Below are 15,496 nucleotides of genomic sequence, written 5' to 3' on the forward strand. Positions count from 1 at the left end.
AAAAAAAAAAAAAAAAGAGGTTCCATAATTCACACCCTAAAACTGGTCTTTAAAATGCTTTTATACACTGTAAAATCTACTTTTCAAAGTAAATAAAAAAATAAAGGAGTATGTATTTTTGGAGTATGTATTGCAAGAAACTACAATTGCAGTCTTTCTACTTCAAAATTTCATTTTGAATTCAATGTGTTATTTGCCAATTGTTTGTAATTAGTTTTTAAAATGTACCAATTTCTAAGTGAAAATTGTTTGTACACTAAGTGTTTTTAAAGTACCAGCCTTTTCGGTAAGTTGAGGTCTACTGATTCACATCTCTTACAAAATATCCTACTGTGACCACTGCATGAAGAAAAATACCATACAGAAACATTGTTTCACCACACTAAAACGGCAGTAACTATCCATTAACCAATTTAATCAAAACAAGAAATTACACTAGAATTCTGACAGCTTACACTGACTGGCAAAGATACCATAATAACTTATTACTGTTTTGGGATAGTAGCAATAACTATTGACAGAAACAAAGGTTATAATGGTACATTTTTGTAAGATGGATAAGCAAAAGAAAAACTAGCAGTGTATCTCTAGATTCAGTAGATAGTCTCAGTTACAGCAATGGATGTGCCATGTACTTTCCTATCTAACCGATAGCGCTGCAGAGTGTTTTATTAGTATTGATCCTAGTGCACACAGAATTACCAGTGACCTGATCTGACCCCATTTACAATGGTACGGTGATGGTAATACTGCTGTACTTTTCAGTAAGTGCTGGCCAGTTGCATGCACACGCTCATTCTGCACTGCACAGCTGGTTAAGGACTTGTGCGTGTCACTAGTAGTGATGCAACTGATTTATAACTGCGTTTCGCTTGCTCACAAAACAGCAGCGGTATCATTCATCACATCGGAAGGATGCGAGGAGGAGCAGGGGGTTTCACAGGAAAGATATTGATCTTATTACACTCCTAACCCAACACATTTATCTGATTCAAAGGTGTATTAGACCGGTTACATATGAATAACGCTAAAGACCAAATTGCAGTGTTTATGACAGGCGTTATTAAATCTTATTTCTATCCTCACTGATCTCTTTGATCTAATGCATGGATGGAACTTCATTATTTAAGCTCAAGCTTATATAATGCTTCATCCAAAAGATGATTGGCTTTAATTTACTTTAATTAAATTCCTGACTACAGAAATCCATTTAAACATTTATTCCTGTCAAACTAATCCATATGTCAGATATGTTTACTAGTACTTGTTATCTTTTAATCACTAGCAAGTAACGCACTCATGACTCAGTGTCACTAGTAATTATTTACAAAACACAAATTCTAATCCCTTTGCTATTAGTCACTATAACAATGGAACAGTTCATTGATAGGAACAGTTAATTGGTACTACTGGGATAGTGACTTGTAGCAAGAGAATAAGTACAAGTAATGCACAAGTAACTAATTGATTAGTCACAACTGCAATATACAGTACACTGGTGACTAACTGAATAGCTATCACTCACTAATGAAAATAGTAGCAGTGTGCAAGTGCCACATTTAATTTATAGCAGCTTGTAAAAGCAAAAAATGATACTGGTCACAATTTAATTACATACTAATAATTAAACCAAACTATTAGTCAAATAAAATCAATACCAGAAAGTTAAGGAATACGTTTAAACTGCCTGCCATTCAGGACAAACATCTGGTCTCCAGCCTAGACTCTAATTAACTAAAGGAAATTAACTGAATTTAATTCATTAGTTTTAATGCTTCTTGTGTTTTGTTTTGTTTTTACACTTCCGTATACGTGAAAGGTGTTAACGAAGCCATTCATTCATTTAAATCACAGGTAAAGACCAGTAGAACCTGTCTCTGTACGGGTGTCATGTATGACTGATATTCACGATCAAAAATACAATAAACATAGATAAGCTGCGCTAGAGTTCCTCACCCTGATCTATACAGTCAGTGTTTTGAGCAAAAAGAGCTGTGTCACTGTACGTTTTTTACTCTCTGTTTCTTATATTTCGCTAAATGTACTTGCAAATGAGAGACTGTTTTCAATATCCACTGTTTGTACTACTAGTACGCTGAGGTTTTGAGCCACTTACCGGTCTATGTACTCTTAATGACAGCAGGTTTTGTCCTTTCAGGGAGTTCCTAGTGCACGGAGTCTGTCTGAGAGAGTTGACAGGCAAGATATGGTTGCAGGAGACACTTTTTCCTCCAGACAGACAGCGTGGCTGCTCCCTCCCTCACTATGCGCTCAGCCTTTCCCTTTTTTCTCTACGCCGACATCTGACGATGGCCTTGGCTGATCTCTTCTGTCTCTGATTGGCTCTCGCCATCCGCTGTGCTGCGAGGCCACGCCCACTCGAACAGTGAACGTTTCATCGGACCAGGGTTTGATTGGCTAATTCTGCCTCGTCCAGCCAATCAGGCTGCGTCATCAGGCATTTAGCAACGCCGGAAAATGACCCAAATGTGCAATGTGGACTGAGTTTTGAAAGTGGCGATTTCTAAAATGAATTGTCACAATCATTTGTGATCCTGGACCACAAAACCAGTCATAAGTGGCAATTTTTGGAAATTGAGATTTATACACCATATGAAGGCCGAATAAATCAGCTTTCCAGTGATGTATGGTTTGTTAGGATAGGACAATATTTGGCCGAGATACAACTATTTGAAAATCTGGAATCTGAGGGTGCAAAAAAAAAACAAAAAAAAAATCAAAATATTGAGAAAATCATCTTTAAAATTGTCCAAATGAAGTTCTTACCAAATTTACAAAATCTCTTCATGGAACATGATCTTTACTTAATATCCTAATGATTTTTTGGCATAAAAGAAAAATGTATAATTTTGCCCCTTACAGTGTATTGTTGGCTATTGCTACAAATAGTGTTACTTATGACTGGTTTTGTGGTCCAGGGTCACATTTCCATTTTGCCAGACAAGTAAACAATCATTGCTAGAAATTGCGCCATACTCATATGGCCATACTGCACGCACAGTCTGGTCACATATGAAAATCATAATCAATGTAATAGAGTATTTAATTTATAATCACTTGACTAGGGCTTAGCAACAAGAGTAACACTTTGAATATTACAAGTACTGAACAAAACAACAACCATTATTTTCACAAAATAATGTTCACATTTGCTTACCAAACATTGAATCATTAATCAATATACACAAATCCAGCAGAGGCTTTCTCAAAGTCAGGCTCCCCAGGCAGCACATTCCTTTCTTTTGCACAAGAGTCATTTAAAATTGAATTAGCTTCATATCTAATGCACCACGTTAGATAAAATCAAAGCTTTTCAGGTGAATTAATTGGCCTTTACAAAGGGCACTGTAAAGACTGGCTGTTGCTAATGCACTTTGGCTCCTCTTTCCACAGCAGCATCAGTTAATGGGTTTGAAAGGCTCTGACCAAGAGACATGACTCAACTTGAATTTACAAAACAGACATTACAGGCTTTAAATAGAAACATAACCATTGATCACTGGATGTCAACAGTGTTTGCAGAAGCAAGATTCTGATAAGTCAGTTTGGAAACCACAAGATTACTAGTGTGGCATAGACCTTAGTCGGGTAGTGGTAGGCTATATTTTATTTTTGACAGGAATGAAAACGAGTCTGTGAGGGATAGAAGTAGAATGTGCTCAATGGATTGTACTGTTGTTTAACAACATGCCAATTATTAAGCTGATGAAAAAAAAATCTTTCAGTAGACAAAATATGTGAAAATGACATGATTTAGGACTTATATACAGTGCATGCCATTGTAAAGTCTGAATGTCTACCCCTCACAGTCTTGTTTTCATCAGTGTTATATTCAATATGGCATCGCAGTTACATAAAGGCTGCACAGTTGTTCATTCACACACACTATATATATATATATATATATATATATATATATAAAAAGAGAGTTCATCACTGAGGATGTGTAGGAGCCACACCATCCAGACATACAGTAGACGGTGTTTCTTCGAACAAACACCCACCTCAACCATATTTAGGGAAACGATCACCTCGATACAAGTTAAATCTTGCATGTCAGAGAGAGATAAATATGCGTGGGAGGGATTATTTATACCAAGACAAAACCAACATATTCTTGCCTCTGGTTAGTCAACTCACTAGCTGTTGAGCTACAGCTGCAATATTGGCAATATGCTCCATCTAGCTTTTAGTGGAGACAACCGCCCCCTACTGGCAAACTTACTGTGAATTGTGAAACGAACTAAATAGGAAGATCCACTTATGCCGTCAATAATTAAGAGGTTGTGTATTCACGAGCCACTTAAGCTATAGTTACTTAGCCTGCATTTTTAAGATAATTTAATTTCCTATGAATCCAGAAACCGGTGCCGATTAGGAACCAGACGTTTGCTGCAGTTACGCATTTGCTAACTTGTGCAAAGGTGGAATCTATTTGAAGTGAAATGAGCATGAAACCACCCATTTGGAACAAATGATTACACACGTACTTAATTAGAACAAGCTAACTAATAAATTCAATCCTTCAAACATTAAGAACGTAATTCACTTACAGCAAGAACAGAACACCAGGGTTGTCAGAGCCAAGCACATTCTTTATTAAGTGTACAAAAAATGAAAAACAAGGTAAGTGCAAAAATTGAGTGCCTTTATGTCAGAGACCTATAAGATGCATGGTTTCGGCCATCTAGAAACCTACAGAAGAGGAAGGCACCAGATAGATGCTTGTCACAGTATTTAGAGTGCACTTTTTTTTTCAAAATTGTTAAGAATGAGAGAGACAGAGAGAGTAAATTTACTATCACGTGAATATACTGGTTTATGAAAGAGCTGATCGTACAGATATAATGAAGAGAAGTACAGGCATGTCTAATCCGACGTGACGGGCTGTAAATTCAAAAGGGGTCTCTGATGGTTTGACAAACACTGTGTAAACGATAAGTTTAGGAGAGAACACTATTTCATACATACACGTTTTAGCCTAAAAACATGTCACAGAGTGTATGTAATCTTATTTGATAAAAAGAAAAACCTTGGTGAATTTTACGTGATTGCGAGAGAGATTAACCATGTCGTGTTTTTTTTCTTCTCTTTTTGGCAAAAGGCATGCACACACACAACAGATCACTATCGGTGGGATTATAACAACGGTGCAGCATGAATTCTTGGAAATTATCAGCTCCACAAAGGCCGAAGAAGGAGAGGGACACCGAAGAATCACATACTAAACTAACAAATTTATACTCTATGCCAAAACTTCCTGTGATGAAGGATCAAGGTGCTCTATTTCATGAACTCGAAGATCTAAATGTAAATTCAGAATGCAAATCTTCTAAAGATACTGAATGTGAAACCATGTATCTAGACTAATCAACAAGAACTCGGCTGGAATGGAGTATAAATCCGTTAATCAAACCAGTAAAGTTGTGCTAAATCTAAGTGTTCTACATGAGTGTCACGTGTAAGGAAGACCGATCGTGGATGTACCGGTGTAAAGGGAACAGGGATGGTGTGGCGGCCAAACAGCCAAGTGAACTAGCACCTAACGCAGAGTGAACTTTCCAGCAGAGTGATCCATGACGTTAAGGCAGATACTAAGGTCTCTGAGCTTGTGTTGCCAGGCAAAAGGAAAAAAGGCACCAGCTAAGAGAAAGCCGGGAGCCAGCAGGCCACTTTGGAACGTCTGGTCTCACACTGCCTGCCAAATCATCCCAAGCCATCCCTGTGCACACACTAAAGCTGCGAAACATACACGCAATCCACCTACACGCATGCAAAAACACAAGATCATCCACAGCCAACCGAGGGCCGGAGCCCTTAGGAAAAATGTCTTCTCCCCCCCCCCTCCTCGCTTTGCGCTCACAGAATGGTACACTTTTTCTTTTTCTTCTCTCCATCCTTTTTGCCCTGGTCATTGGTGGGCTTGTCGTCAGAGAAGCTAGTGAAGGTGGTATCTGCGGTAATCGGTTCCCTCAGGGCGAGGAACCAGCGGCCCTCGCTCAGGTAGGTCAAAGTACCCAAGTCCATCTCGACCTGGGTGCCCTCCTTGCCCTCCTTCTGCAGAGCCAGGATCTCCAGCAAATCCAAACCGGTCTGAACCCCCTCAATGCCTGCCGAGCAGCCTAATGTGACGTGGGCACGGCTACCCGCTGGAAGAGCCTCTACACTGGGCAGGAGGGCCGGAGCGACCCCTTCTTTGTCTGCTCCCTCGGGCCACAGCTTCAACTGGGTTTCCGTCAAAGCCACACGGGCCCCAAACGTACGAGGGGTCACTATGAGAGCAGTGACGGAAAGCTCATAAGATTTGGCAAGAGATTCCTTGACCACCTGCAAGACAAAATATGGTCAAATAAGTACTGTATTAATATTTGGTAGCACTTTACAAAAAGTTTGATTTGTTAACATTAGTTAATGCATTAGGTTTCACGAACTACCAATAAACTATTTTTCAGCATTCATTAATCTACATTCACATACTTACACTTGTATACTGACATATTTACATGTTTTATTTTTTATGATTTGTTGTTCTAGTTACTTTTTTTGTTGGATGACATTATATTAATTTCTGCATTTTGATTCAGTTCTCTTTATAATTTTTTGAAAATGTAATATTGTTTAGGTGAAGGCTTTAAATAAGTTCTTGTGGGATTTCCGCCTTTCTATGCACTGTATACAAACAAATATAATTATTCTCTTGCAATTTCATTCATGCATATTTTTATTATTCACTTTTTAATGCCATGCCAGCATCAAGGCTATTTTCACGGCGATCTCAGAATAAATTACACAAGGTATACAATTAACAAAAAGTTATAAAAGACATTTCAAATCTACACAACCTAAAATACATTCAGGTGATACATTTTTAAATAAATCAGTTAAACACCTCTGAATAAAACCGTTGTCTATTTACATTAAAAACAGTACTGTACAATCTAATAAAATATCATGCATATTTTTAAATTGTGCAAAATAAACTCATACTTACTAATCTAAGTTCAAGTTAATTTCCACGTATGCTAATAGATTAACATTTCACATTTAATAAATGAACATTTATTAATTAATTTCATAACAAACAAGAATTAATTTACATTAAAACGGATTAATGCCATAATTTTTATTTGGTTATGTCAGCATGGCAGGAAACGGGTAAAATCAGCTACAAAAGGTAAATAAACATTAAAAAGGAGGTAAAGAACAGACAAAAAGCATAAATGAACAGAAACAGATAATTATAAATTTCACTCTATATCTTATTTAAAAAAAAAAATAATTCAGGCTATAAAAAAGGTTCATTGTAATTTCATGATCTCTCATTAATTTATTGCAATTGTAAAGTGTTCAATATATATCATGCTTCAGACACTTATATGGCAAATTTGCAAAGAATACACTAACACAATTTCAGGGAACGTGACATTACATACCATACAAGTACTGGCAGATATTAGTAATATTTAATTATCAGTATTGGTCTGAATTTGCTGATACTGGAAGCTGATAATATAAAGGGGCTTCCCCGTCAATGTTATGATGACTGATTTTTTACTTTAATATTACATGTGTTATATTTCATACTGGAAAACAAGATAAGTTGTTAATATTAATTAAGAGTTGAGTTAATTTTGCCAACATATTAGTTATTGGCTGCAATAATATTATAATCAAGCAGGGATCTTATTCCAAAAACACATCAGAGCACTTACATTTGCACTACATGATATGACACATCTAACAAAATGGCCAGTTTGGAAAACTAACCTGTAGCTCTGCATACTCTTTAGCCCCCTCTGCTTTTCCATAATCACAGAACTTTGTAGTGCAGTGGAGTTGCAATGGGTTCTGGAAATACTGCTCAAGATCCACTTCTTTCTCCACCTCACCAGTAACTGGAAAAAAACAGATCAAAATCAGCACAACAAACACACCAACTCTGAGGAGAACCACAAGTGTATGTGTTTACACAGTCCACTCACATTCACTGATGTGTTCTTTGAAGGCCTCCAAAGTGTCCAGCGTCTTGAGAAAGTCCATGGTTGCACACTTAATTCGCTCCTCTTCCTCTGGAAGCAGGAACCAGCCAAAGAACAAAGGCAGCTCTGGCTCTTTCTGCTTGGTCTCTGCCTCTTTCGGAGGCTCAGCTTGAACTCCATCAGCCTCTGGTTGTACCTTATCCTCTCCTCCTTCTGTCTTGGTCTCCTCACCTTTATCAGATTCTTCGGGCTTGGCTTCATTCACAGCAGTGGGTTTGGACTCGGCCTCTTTCTTAGGCTCCACCTCTTTCACAGCTTCTTCCTCCTGCTTCTCAGGCTCAGAATTCACTTGAACCTGTGGCTCCTCAGACTTCTTCTGCTGTTCTGGCTCAGGGGGTTTCTCAGAAGACTCGGCAGCCGGGGTTTCCTCAGGAGATTTTTCCAGCGCCACCTCGGGTTCAGACGGTTTGGCAGGAGGCGCTTTAGAGTCCGTCGCTTTCTCCTTTTCTGGCAATCCCCCAGCAGAATGCTCCATCTCTGGGGTCTTCTCGGGTTCAGGGGCTGCTTTTGGAGGTTCTGCGGGTTCTGAAGGTGCCACCTCTTTGGACTTAGGCTCCGATTTCTCCTCTTGTTTCATCGCCACTTCCTGTGTCTCAGCAACAGCCTCTGGAACTTCCTGATTCTGTTCAGCGTCCATTGCTACACAGCAGGCTGATTCTGATAAACAAAAGAGTGAGTGCGAATGCATTTTTTCAAGAGATCACTCTGTACATGAGATGAGTTACATGAAATGCAAATGTGAACAAGGGGTTAAATGACAGGCAGCTCCAGGAACGCTTAGTAAAGATTAACAGAAACTATCCACCTGAACATGGCAGTCAAAACGACCACTTCTTCAGACACTTCACAGCATGTAGGCTCTTGGAAACTTCAATTTTACTACCCACAACTGCATATTTTAGTTCTGCAACTTCTGTACAGTGTCCAGCTCTCGTCCTTCTGAGCAAATCTGAAAACCACTGCTCCGTTTAGACCAATGCACATTCGGATTCCTATTAAATAAAACACCACTGTGCATTTCTAGTGAAATCTGAGTAGGCATCGGACTGCCAATGCAAGGGCTGCTTTTTTTTTCTGGCCTACATATTACTCCTTTGCTTTTTATCCATATTTCTCTTTGTCTACCATCTTTTTCTCTTTTATGGAGGCCTGAAGTAAACCGTAGAAGCTCTGTATGCTGGAAGTCTTTGGTTTTAAATGATACTTTGCACCGTCACATCACTGTCTTCTGTCGGGTTTCAGATTAATAAGCAGAAGTACAGCTGTAGCTCAGATATTAGGGTGTTAGAGTCATCAGATGTCAAATGACCTGCTTTCGTTGTGAAACCAGTTGTCATCATCACCTTCTGGCCAAAAAACATCTGTTCCCCATTTTATAGAGCAATGCAAATCTTTACAGCTTAATCAAATGACAAACCTTGATATCAGCCAAGCGACAATTCACAGCTGATGATAGGTTCAAAAAGCACCTCTTACTGCCACTAAATGTTAACTTCTCTATGCAGTGACCGGGTTTTACACGAACTAGCTTTAATTTCACCCTGGACACGGCCCAGGTTCTGATGAAAGTGTGTGAAAAGCAGAAGCAGGCCCCTGTTTTACAGGAGCCCAGCGGTGAGTGAGACACCAACACCTGCACATCATTAGGCCACTTTTTTTGTGGCTGTGTCTAATATCAAGTGTGCTGCCTGCTTAGGCAGCATTTCTCGGAAGCATGAGTCAGTTCAGCGTGTCTGATGCCCAATTGCTGTCTAGGTAGGCAGCTCACTGGATTTTGATACGCAGCCTTTGTGTGACCAAACTAGATTCGGACACGCCACCTGATCTATGGAAGACAAAGAAAACCCAAACCGCCCTGTAGATTCACTCAGACGGTAGCGACACATCAAGCAGAGGTCACACGCACATAACAGTAACGTTACATGATTTAACGACGTTGCGCACACGAATTTAGACAACTTGGTGGAAAAATTGTGCGTAGATGTAAAAGAAACGCAGGCTACACTTAATTCAGTGAATGTCTAAATCTACAGAGACTCGTAAATGAATACGACCAAATGAGCGAGCTCAGTTAATTAGCGGTAACAATGCAAAGCCATGGATTGGGGAGTGGCAGTGCCCAGCCACGCTGCATGCAGACAAAACAAATCAGCGTGGCAATGCCTGGCGCTGCTGGTAAAGGAAGCACATGCCAGAAGCACCATTTTTGTTGCATCTAAAATCTTTGTTTTCGCTTAAAGTTAGATATGCGTAATCAAACTCACTGGTTCCAAATACGTTCTACAAGATTACAAAGTAACAGTCAGTGATCAGCGTAAATGCAACTCACTTGATTACAACGTTGGCAGATGTGTGAAAAGCTGTCGCCGTTTTCCGAGGCTGAAGGTTCAAAGCGCCGTACAGCCAAATTGCACGTTTCTCCAGAGCGCTACGCAAAACCCCCCGCCTGGCCGAGCATTAGCAATAATCAGGAAACAAAACGGAAACCACTGGCACTTGAGCACGCTCCTGTGCGCGCGAGTGCGGACGCGGAAGGGAGAGGCAGATAAAAAACTGAACAGAGGCACATTTTGAGCGCGCTCCCGTCAGCAGCGGGTTGTTTTGTGCAGCATACTGCTCATCTTTATGTCTCGATTATCACGTGGTTGAATTACTCAGTACAGTTCAGTCTTAACTTTCATTTCTTAACAATGGCTAATGACAATGACTATCATTGTACATCCCTAATGTTAGCAGATGGTGCGAATAGGTTGGGGGTCATCAGTGTTGGGAAGGCTACTTTGGAAATGTAATAGGTTACAGATTACAAGTTACCCTATCTAAAATGTAATAAGTAGTGTTACTATTTCAGTTATTTAAGTAATGTAACTAATTACATTTGATTACTATTTGATTACCTTTCCAAAAATTTTATTTGAAAAATTATTTTAAAACATTTAAGGCAGGGTTAACCTTACAGTAGTGTTCAACACTGATTACTGTCAGACTTTCAAAATCCTTCACTTGAAATAAGATTATAATCATTTAATTTTATGATTAGCACAGCCACCACAAAATCAGACTTTAGCACCTCTTTTTACGTTGAGATCATTCTGAGGTTAAATACAGATTTAAAATAATAAGAAATAGTTTAATAGCTATGATACTGTTCTGGAAATCAAATCTTTGCATAGCTATAGGAAACAATGGCATCTAACAACGCCTTGGGAAAAAACAGTTTAATTCTTAAAAAAAAAACTTAATTTAATTCTTAAAAAATAAAGTATATACATAAACCCAAATAAATAAAAATGTTTTATAAAATAAAACAGTTATCGAATAAGCATGTGTCCTAAACTCCTGAAACATTGGTGTCTCATATTTTAGAGCAGTCATTGCAATTTGGGAAAGAAATTAAATTATTCTGTATGAGTGTGAAATTATTCAGATGTAACCCCCTTTGTAATCTTTAACATTTTCATAAGTAACTGTAATTTAATTAAAAAAAAAATTCTCAGTAACTGATTACAGTTTCATTTATGTTGTAATTAAATTACGTAATTCTGTTAATCTGTTACATGTAACTAGTTACTCCAGTCCCCAACACTGGGGGCCATAATATAAATGGAAACACAAGAAAGGTTGGGGTCAATAAAGTATATATATCCTTTATTGACCCCCAACCTTTCTATATATATATATATATATTTTGTGAACCTTTGATTGCGCTCCCCAAAATTACCATTTATATTTAATAAACTTCTCAGAACATTCTTGTAAAATAATTGTCCCACGAAAAATCATTGTTTAAAGGCCTACTTTTAGAGCAAACATCACAAACTGTTTCCATTTTCATACACCGTCACCGATTAAGAACAGATTTGCAGTAGGCCATTAAAGGAATACTTGTCTACACCTACAGGTTTGATAGTATCTACTGCATAAAATATATATTGCAACAATCTTTGGATAAGGCAAACAAATTTCTCAAGCTTTTCATGCCTCACACAAGTATGGACTTGATTTCCAGCACTCAGTACGGTCCTTGTAATCATGATTGTCAGAATATATTATAATGAATACATGCCTATCAAAATGATCAAAGTATTCAATTCCATTGTTTGTGTTTTAAAATGAAGTTCGTAAAGAATAAAAAAAAGGATCTGCAGGCACCACATGCTCTTTGAATGCATGTTTACAGGCCAGTTATACAGGAGCATACCTGCAAAATTGAAAACAGCTGGAGTGTGCATGCTGTGTCTTGTTGATATCCGTGAGGGACGTGTGAAATGTATGCAGGATTTCTGAGTGGTTATGCTTTCTGACATTGCACTGACAGGTTCTGCAGTTAAGAATCGCTGCTTCAGCTTATCACAGTGGAGTTCAGAACAAACGCAGGTTGGCTGTGACCGCTTTCTCACAAGTATTTGTGGTTGTAAAAATACTCTCACACACAAACTGCCAGTAATGCGTAGTTAAGCATTCTGACAGGGCTTATACTTCTGTTCAGTTTTGTTGAGCACATAAAGTCAATTTCGACTCAATAGGTGGAGTGTAAAATTAGAGGTCAAAACTCATTTTAATGATTTTCAATTCAAACCTTTATGGTTGGATTATGAATTAAAAGAGTATTTCTCTATGTCAACAGAAGGTCACAGCATGTGTGGGTCTATTGGAAAACATTAACAGTATCTGGGCAACATCACTTGGACACTGCATCACAAATATAACACGATTTGTTATACCTCTGAAACTGTGACAGTTTATGTAAAACTATGCAAAACATCATTTTACCCATATGGAAACAAGCACAGAAAAGGCAGTCATAAAGTAATTCTTCACCAATAACACTGACTGCAATCCAGCACAAAGTTCCTCAGGCAAACTTTATTCCACTAGTAGGGATGCATTAGTTCTGACTTGTCTTGTAGGTAGATGGAAGTTGATTGCAGCCATTTTATTCAGAGGGGTTTCTCATTTTACTGAGTCACTCTGTGTCTTGCTTCACGAAGAGCCTGCAGGGTGAGAAATTGATTAAAGTAAAACAAATAATATCAGAGCATCATGAAGAAATATAATATCAGAAGAATGGGATGGTCTAGAATCAGATAACATACGAGAAAACTGATCAATGAATGCATGTAAATATTACAATTATCTGTTCATATGTGACCCTGGACCACAAAACCGAGAAAAAACAATCGAAATTGAGATTTATACATCATCTGAAAGCTGAACAAATAAGGATAAGTTTGTTAGGATAGGACAATATTTGGCCGAGATACAACTATTTGAAAATCTGGAATCTGATGGTGCAAAAAAAATCAAAATATTGAGAAAATCGTCTTTAAAGTTGTCCAAATGAAGTTCTTAGCAATGCATATTACTAATCAAAAAGTTTTAATATATTTACAGTAGGAAATTTACAAAATATCTTCATGGAACATGATCTTTACTTAATATCCAATTGGTTTTTGGCATAAAAGAAAAATCAATAATTTTGACCCATACAATGTATTTTTGGCTATTGCTACAAATATACCCCAGCGACTTAAGACTGGTTTTGTGCTCCAGGGTCACATATTATGACAAAACAACTACTATTTACAAATATTTAGTAACTAATTGCTCTGCTTATGGAAGTTCAGGTTTTGTTACAAAATAACAGTTCTGTCATGACAACTCTCGGAGGCTTTGGCATGGTAATGTACATGACAATGTTAATGTATTTGGTCTTGATGGAATAGATCTGCTACGCTGCTGCTGCTGCGGCAGAAGTACCGAGACTTGCTACTGCCAATACATCCACAACCATGCTGCTGTGAGCATGCAAGAAATACTGCTGCTGCACATATATATATATATTATATCCAACTTTATTTGTGTATGCAAGTACACTCACGTAATGCGATATATACTATAGAGCAAATAACAACTGCAACTATATTTTCGTCCAGCTCTTTATATAAAATTGGAAATATAAATATTTCAAACTTCATCAGCATACATACAGTATACTTGTGTAGAGCGATATTTACTAAATAGCATATCTCAACTGCTTGATTGCTTGCATTGGCCCAAAATGTAAACTATATTTTCGCTCAGCTTTAATCTGCTAAATGTGACAATAAGGAATTACGATATTAAGGTATTATAAACATCAGCACCATGAATTTCTGTAAAGATACTTTAAAACAGTGTGTATAGTGTAAAGCACCCTTATGCAAAATTTCTGGTTGCGTGTATTCCTATTGAAATGACTGGATAAATATTTGCAGAACAATAGTACATATGGGTATACCTTTAGTCAAACAAACAACAATTGTGATCATCTGTGATATAAACCATAATGCGCATCCTGCATGATTTAGAATTTTAGTGTAGTTTGAATGGGACTATAGAAAAGGCCACAGGCGAGATGGATGGTGAGAGGGATGAGGGAGAGAGTGAGAGAGCAGGATAGGAATGTCTGTGTTGACCTTCTGGATGGCTTCGCTGGCAGAGTCATCCTGCAACAGTTTTGCCCGGTCCAGTGCCCTCTCAAAGTGTGACACACAGGCCTTGTAGTTACCCAGCTTCACTGTGTCAGAGAGAAAGAGGATGTAAAATTATCTAATTGTACGGCGTGGCATGGATCAAATATACATAACGACCACATTAACTCCTATTGATTCAAAGCAATGTGGGAAATTTGATTATTCATGGTCAGAGAGTCTATTAAGCTTCCTGGGCAATGTAGTTTGGACTCACATTCTGCCTGCGCCATGAGCACACTGGCATTGAGCTGCCATTTTTCATCGCTGATTTCATCTGCAGCCATGAGCGAGCGGGAGCCATAGTCTCGTGCTTCCCTGTAGAGTTTCAGCTCTAGGTAACATCGGCCGATCTCATGGAACAACCAGGCTTTTTCTAACCCACCACATGCTAGAGGCAACTTCTCCTCCCATCTACGCAAACACACACGGAACAAAATCAAATGACTATTACAATAGATTTTTCTGTGTACATCAACACCAAAGCCAACATTAATTAAAAGCAAATGCACTTACACTTCTATAGCTTGTTGAAACTTGCCGATCCGTGCGTACACACGGCCAATGTTGTCCAGAGCCCTGGATTTACTGTCCATCAGGTCGCTATGAAACGAAGCACAGACCAAACACACCGGATGAATTGGTAGTTTATTAGCCAACCAAGAAATTCAGAAAGGTAGCTTTCCTACTTCTCATGGTCGCCTACCCTTTCTTGGCCAGCTCCAGATCCTTCTCGTGTTGATGTAGAGCCTTGTCCATATTCCCGAGATCCATCAGTGCATTGCCTACATAGAACATAAGAGAAACTTTTAATATAAAGTTTCATATCTTTGGTTTTTCTGCTATTGATATTATATATTTAAGTATATGACTACCAATGCAGCTGTGCAGGTTCCCAAGCACTTCTCTCTTATTGGGCAGCAC

General features: G+C 38.3%; 3 protein-coding genes across 4 annotated transcripts in view; all 3 read right to left on the reverse strand.

The window, feature by feature from the left end:
* aclya (ATP citrate lyase a) overlaps positions 1-2,294 on the reverse strand; it is a 35,092-nt gene extending 32,798 nt beyond the window's left edge. The window contains exon 1 of the mRNA XM_016488626.1: positions 2,117-2,294. The gene's annotated coding sequence lies outside the window, so the exon portion shown is untranslated. The remainder of the gene's footprint in view (positions 1-2,116) is intronic.
* Positions 2,295-4,769: 2,475 nt separating this feature from the next.
* Positions 4,770-10,597, reverse strand: LOC107690289 (2',3'-cyclic-nucleotide 3'-phosphodiesterase-like). Of its 2 annotated transcripts, none has more exons than XM_016488581.1 (4): positions 10,390-10,597; positions 8,004-8,717; positions 7,789-7,916; positions 4,770-6,348 (listed from the first exon to the last, which is right to left on the reverse strand). In XM_016488581.1, exons 2-4 carry the CDS (start codon positions 8,695-8,697, stop codon positions 5,881-5,883), a joined length of 1,290 nt encoding a protein of 429 aa, XP_016344067.1. In that variant the 5' UTR covers positions 8,698-8,717; positions 10,390-10,597; the 3' UTR covers positions 4,770-5,880. The 2 variants fall into 2 exon arrangements, with proteins under 2 accessions (XP_016344067.1, XP_016344068.1); XM_016488582.1 differs by lacking the exon at positions 10,390-10,597 and adding an exon at positions 9,478-9,610.
* Positions 10,598-12,519: 1,922 nt separating this feature from the next.
* The window catches only part of odad4 (outer dynein arm docking complex subunit 4), a 9,757-nt gene continuing 6,780 nt past the window's right edge, over positions 12,520-15,496 (reverse strand). Inside the window, exons 9-12 of the mRNA XM_016488642.1 lie at positions 15,089-15,175; positions 14,790-14,986; positions 14,519-14,619; positions 12,520-13,054 (exon numbers count right to left, since the gene is read on the reverse strand). Coding sequence (XP_016344128.1) covers positions 13,019-13,054; positions 14,519-14,619; positions 14,790-14,986; positions 15,089-15,175 — 421 coding nt within the window. The 3' untranslated portion in view covers positions 12,520-13,018. The remainder of the gene's footprint in view (positions 13,055-14,518; positions 14,620-14,789; positions 14,987-15,088; positions 15,176-15,496) is intronic.

The sequence above is a fragment of the Sinocyclocheilus anshuiensis genome, unplaced genomic scaffold (assembly GCF_001515605.1).
Source record: "Sinocyclocheilus anshuiensis isolate Anshui unplaced genomic scaffold, SAMN03320099.WGS_v1.1 scaffold461, whole genome shotgun sequence".
In the NCBI taxonomy this organism is placed as follows: domain Eukaryota; kingdom Metazoa; phylum Chordata; class Actinopteri; order Cypriniformes; family Cyprinidae; genus Sinocyclocheilus; species Sinocyclocheilus anshuiensis.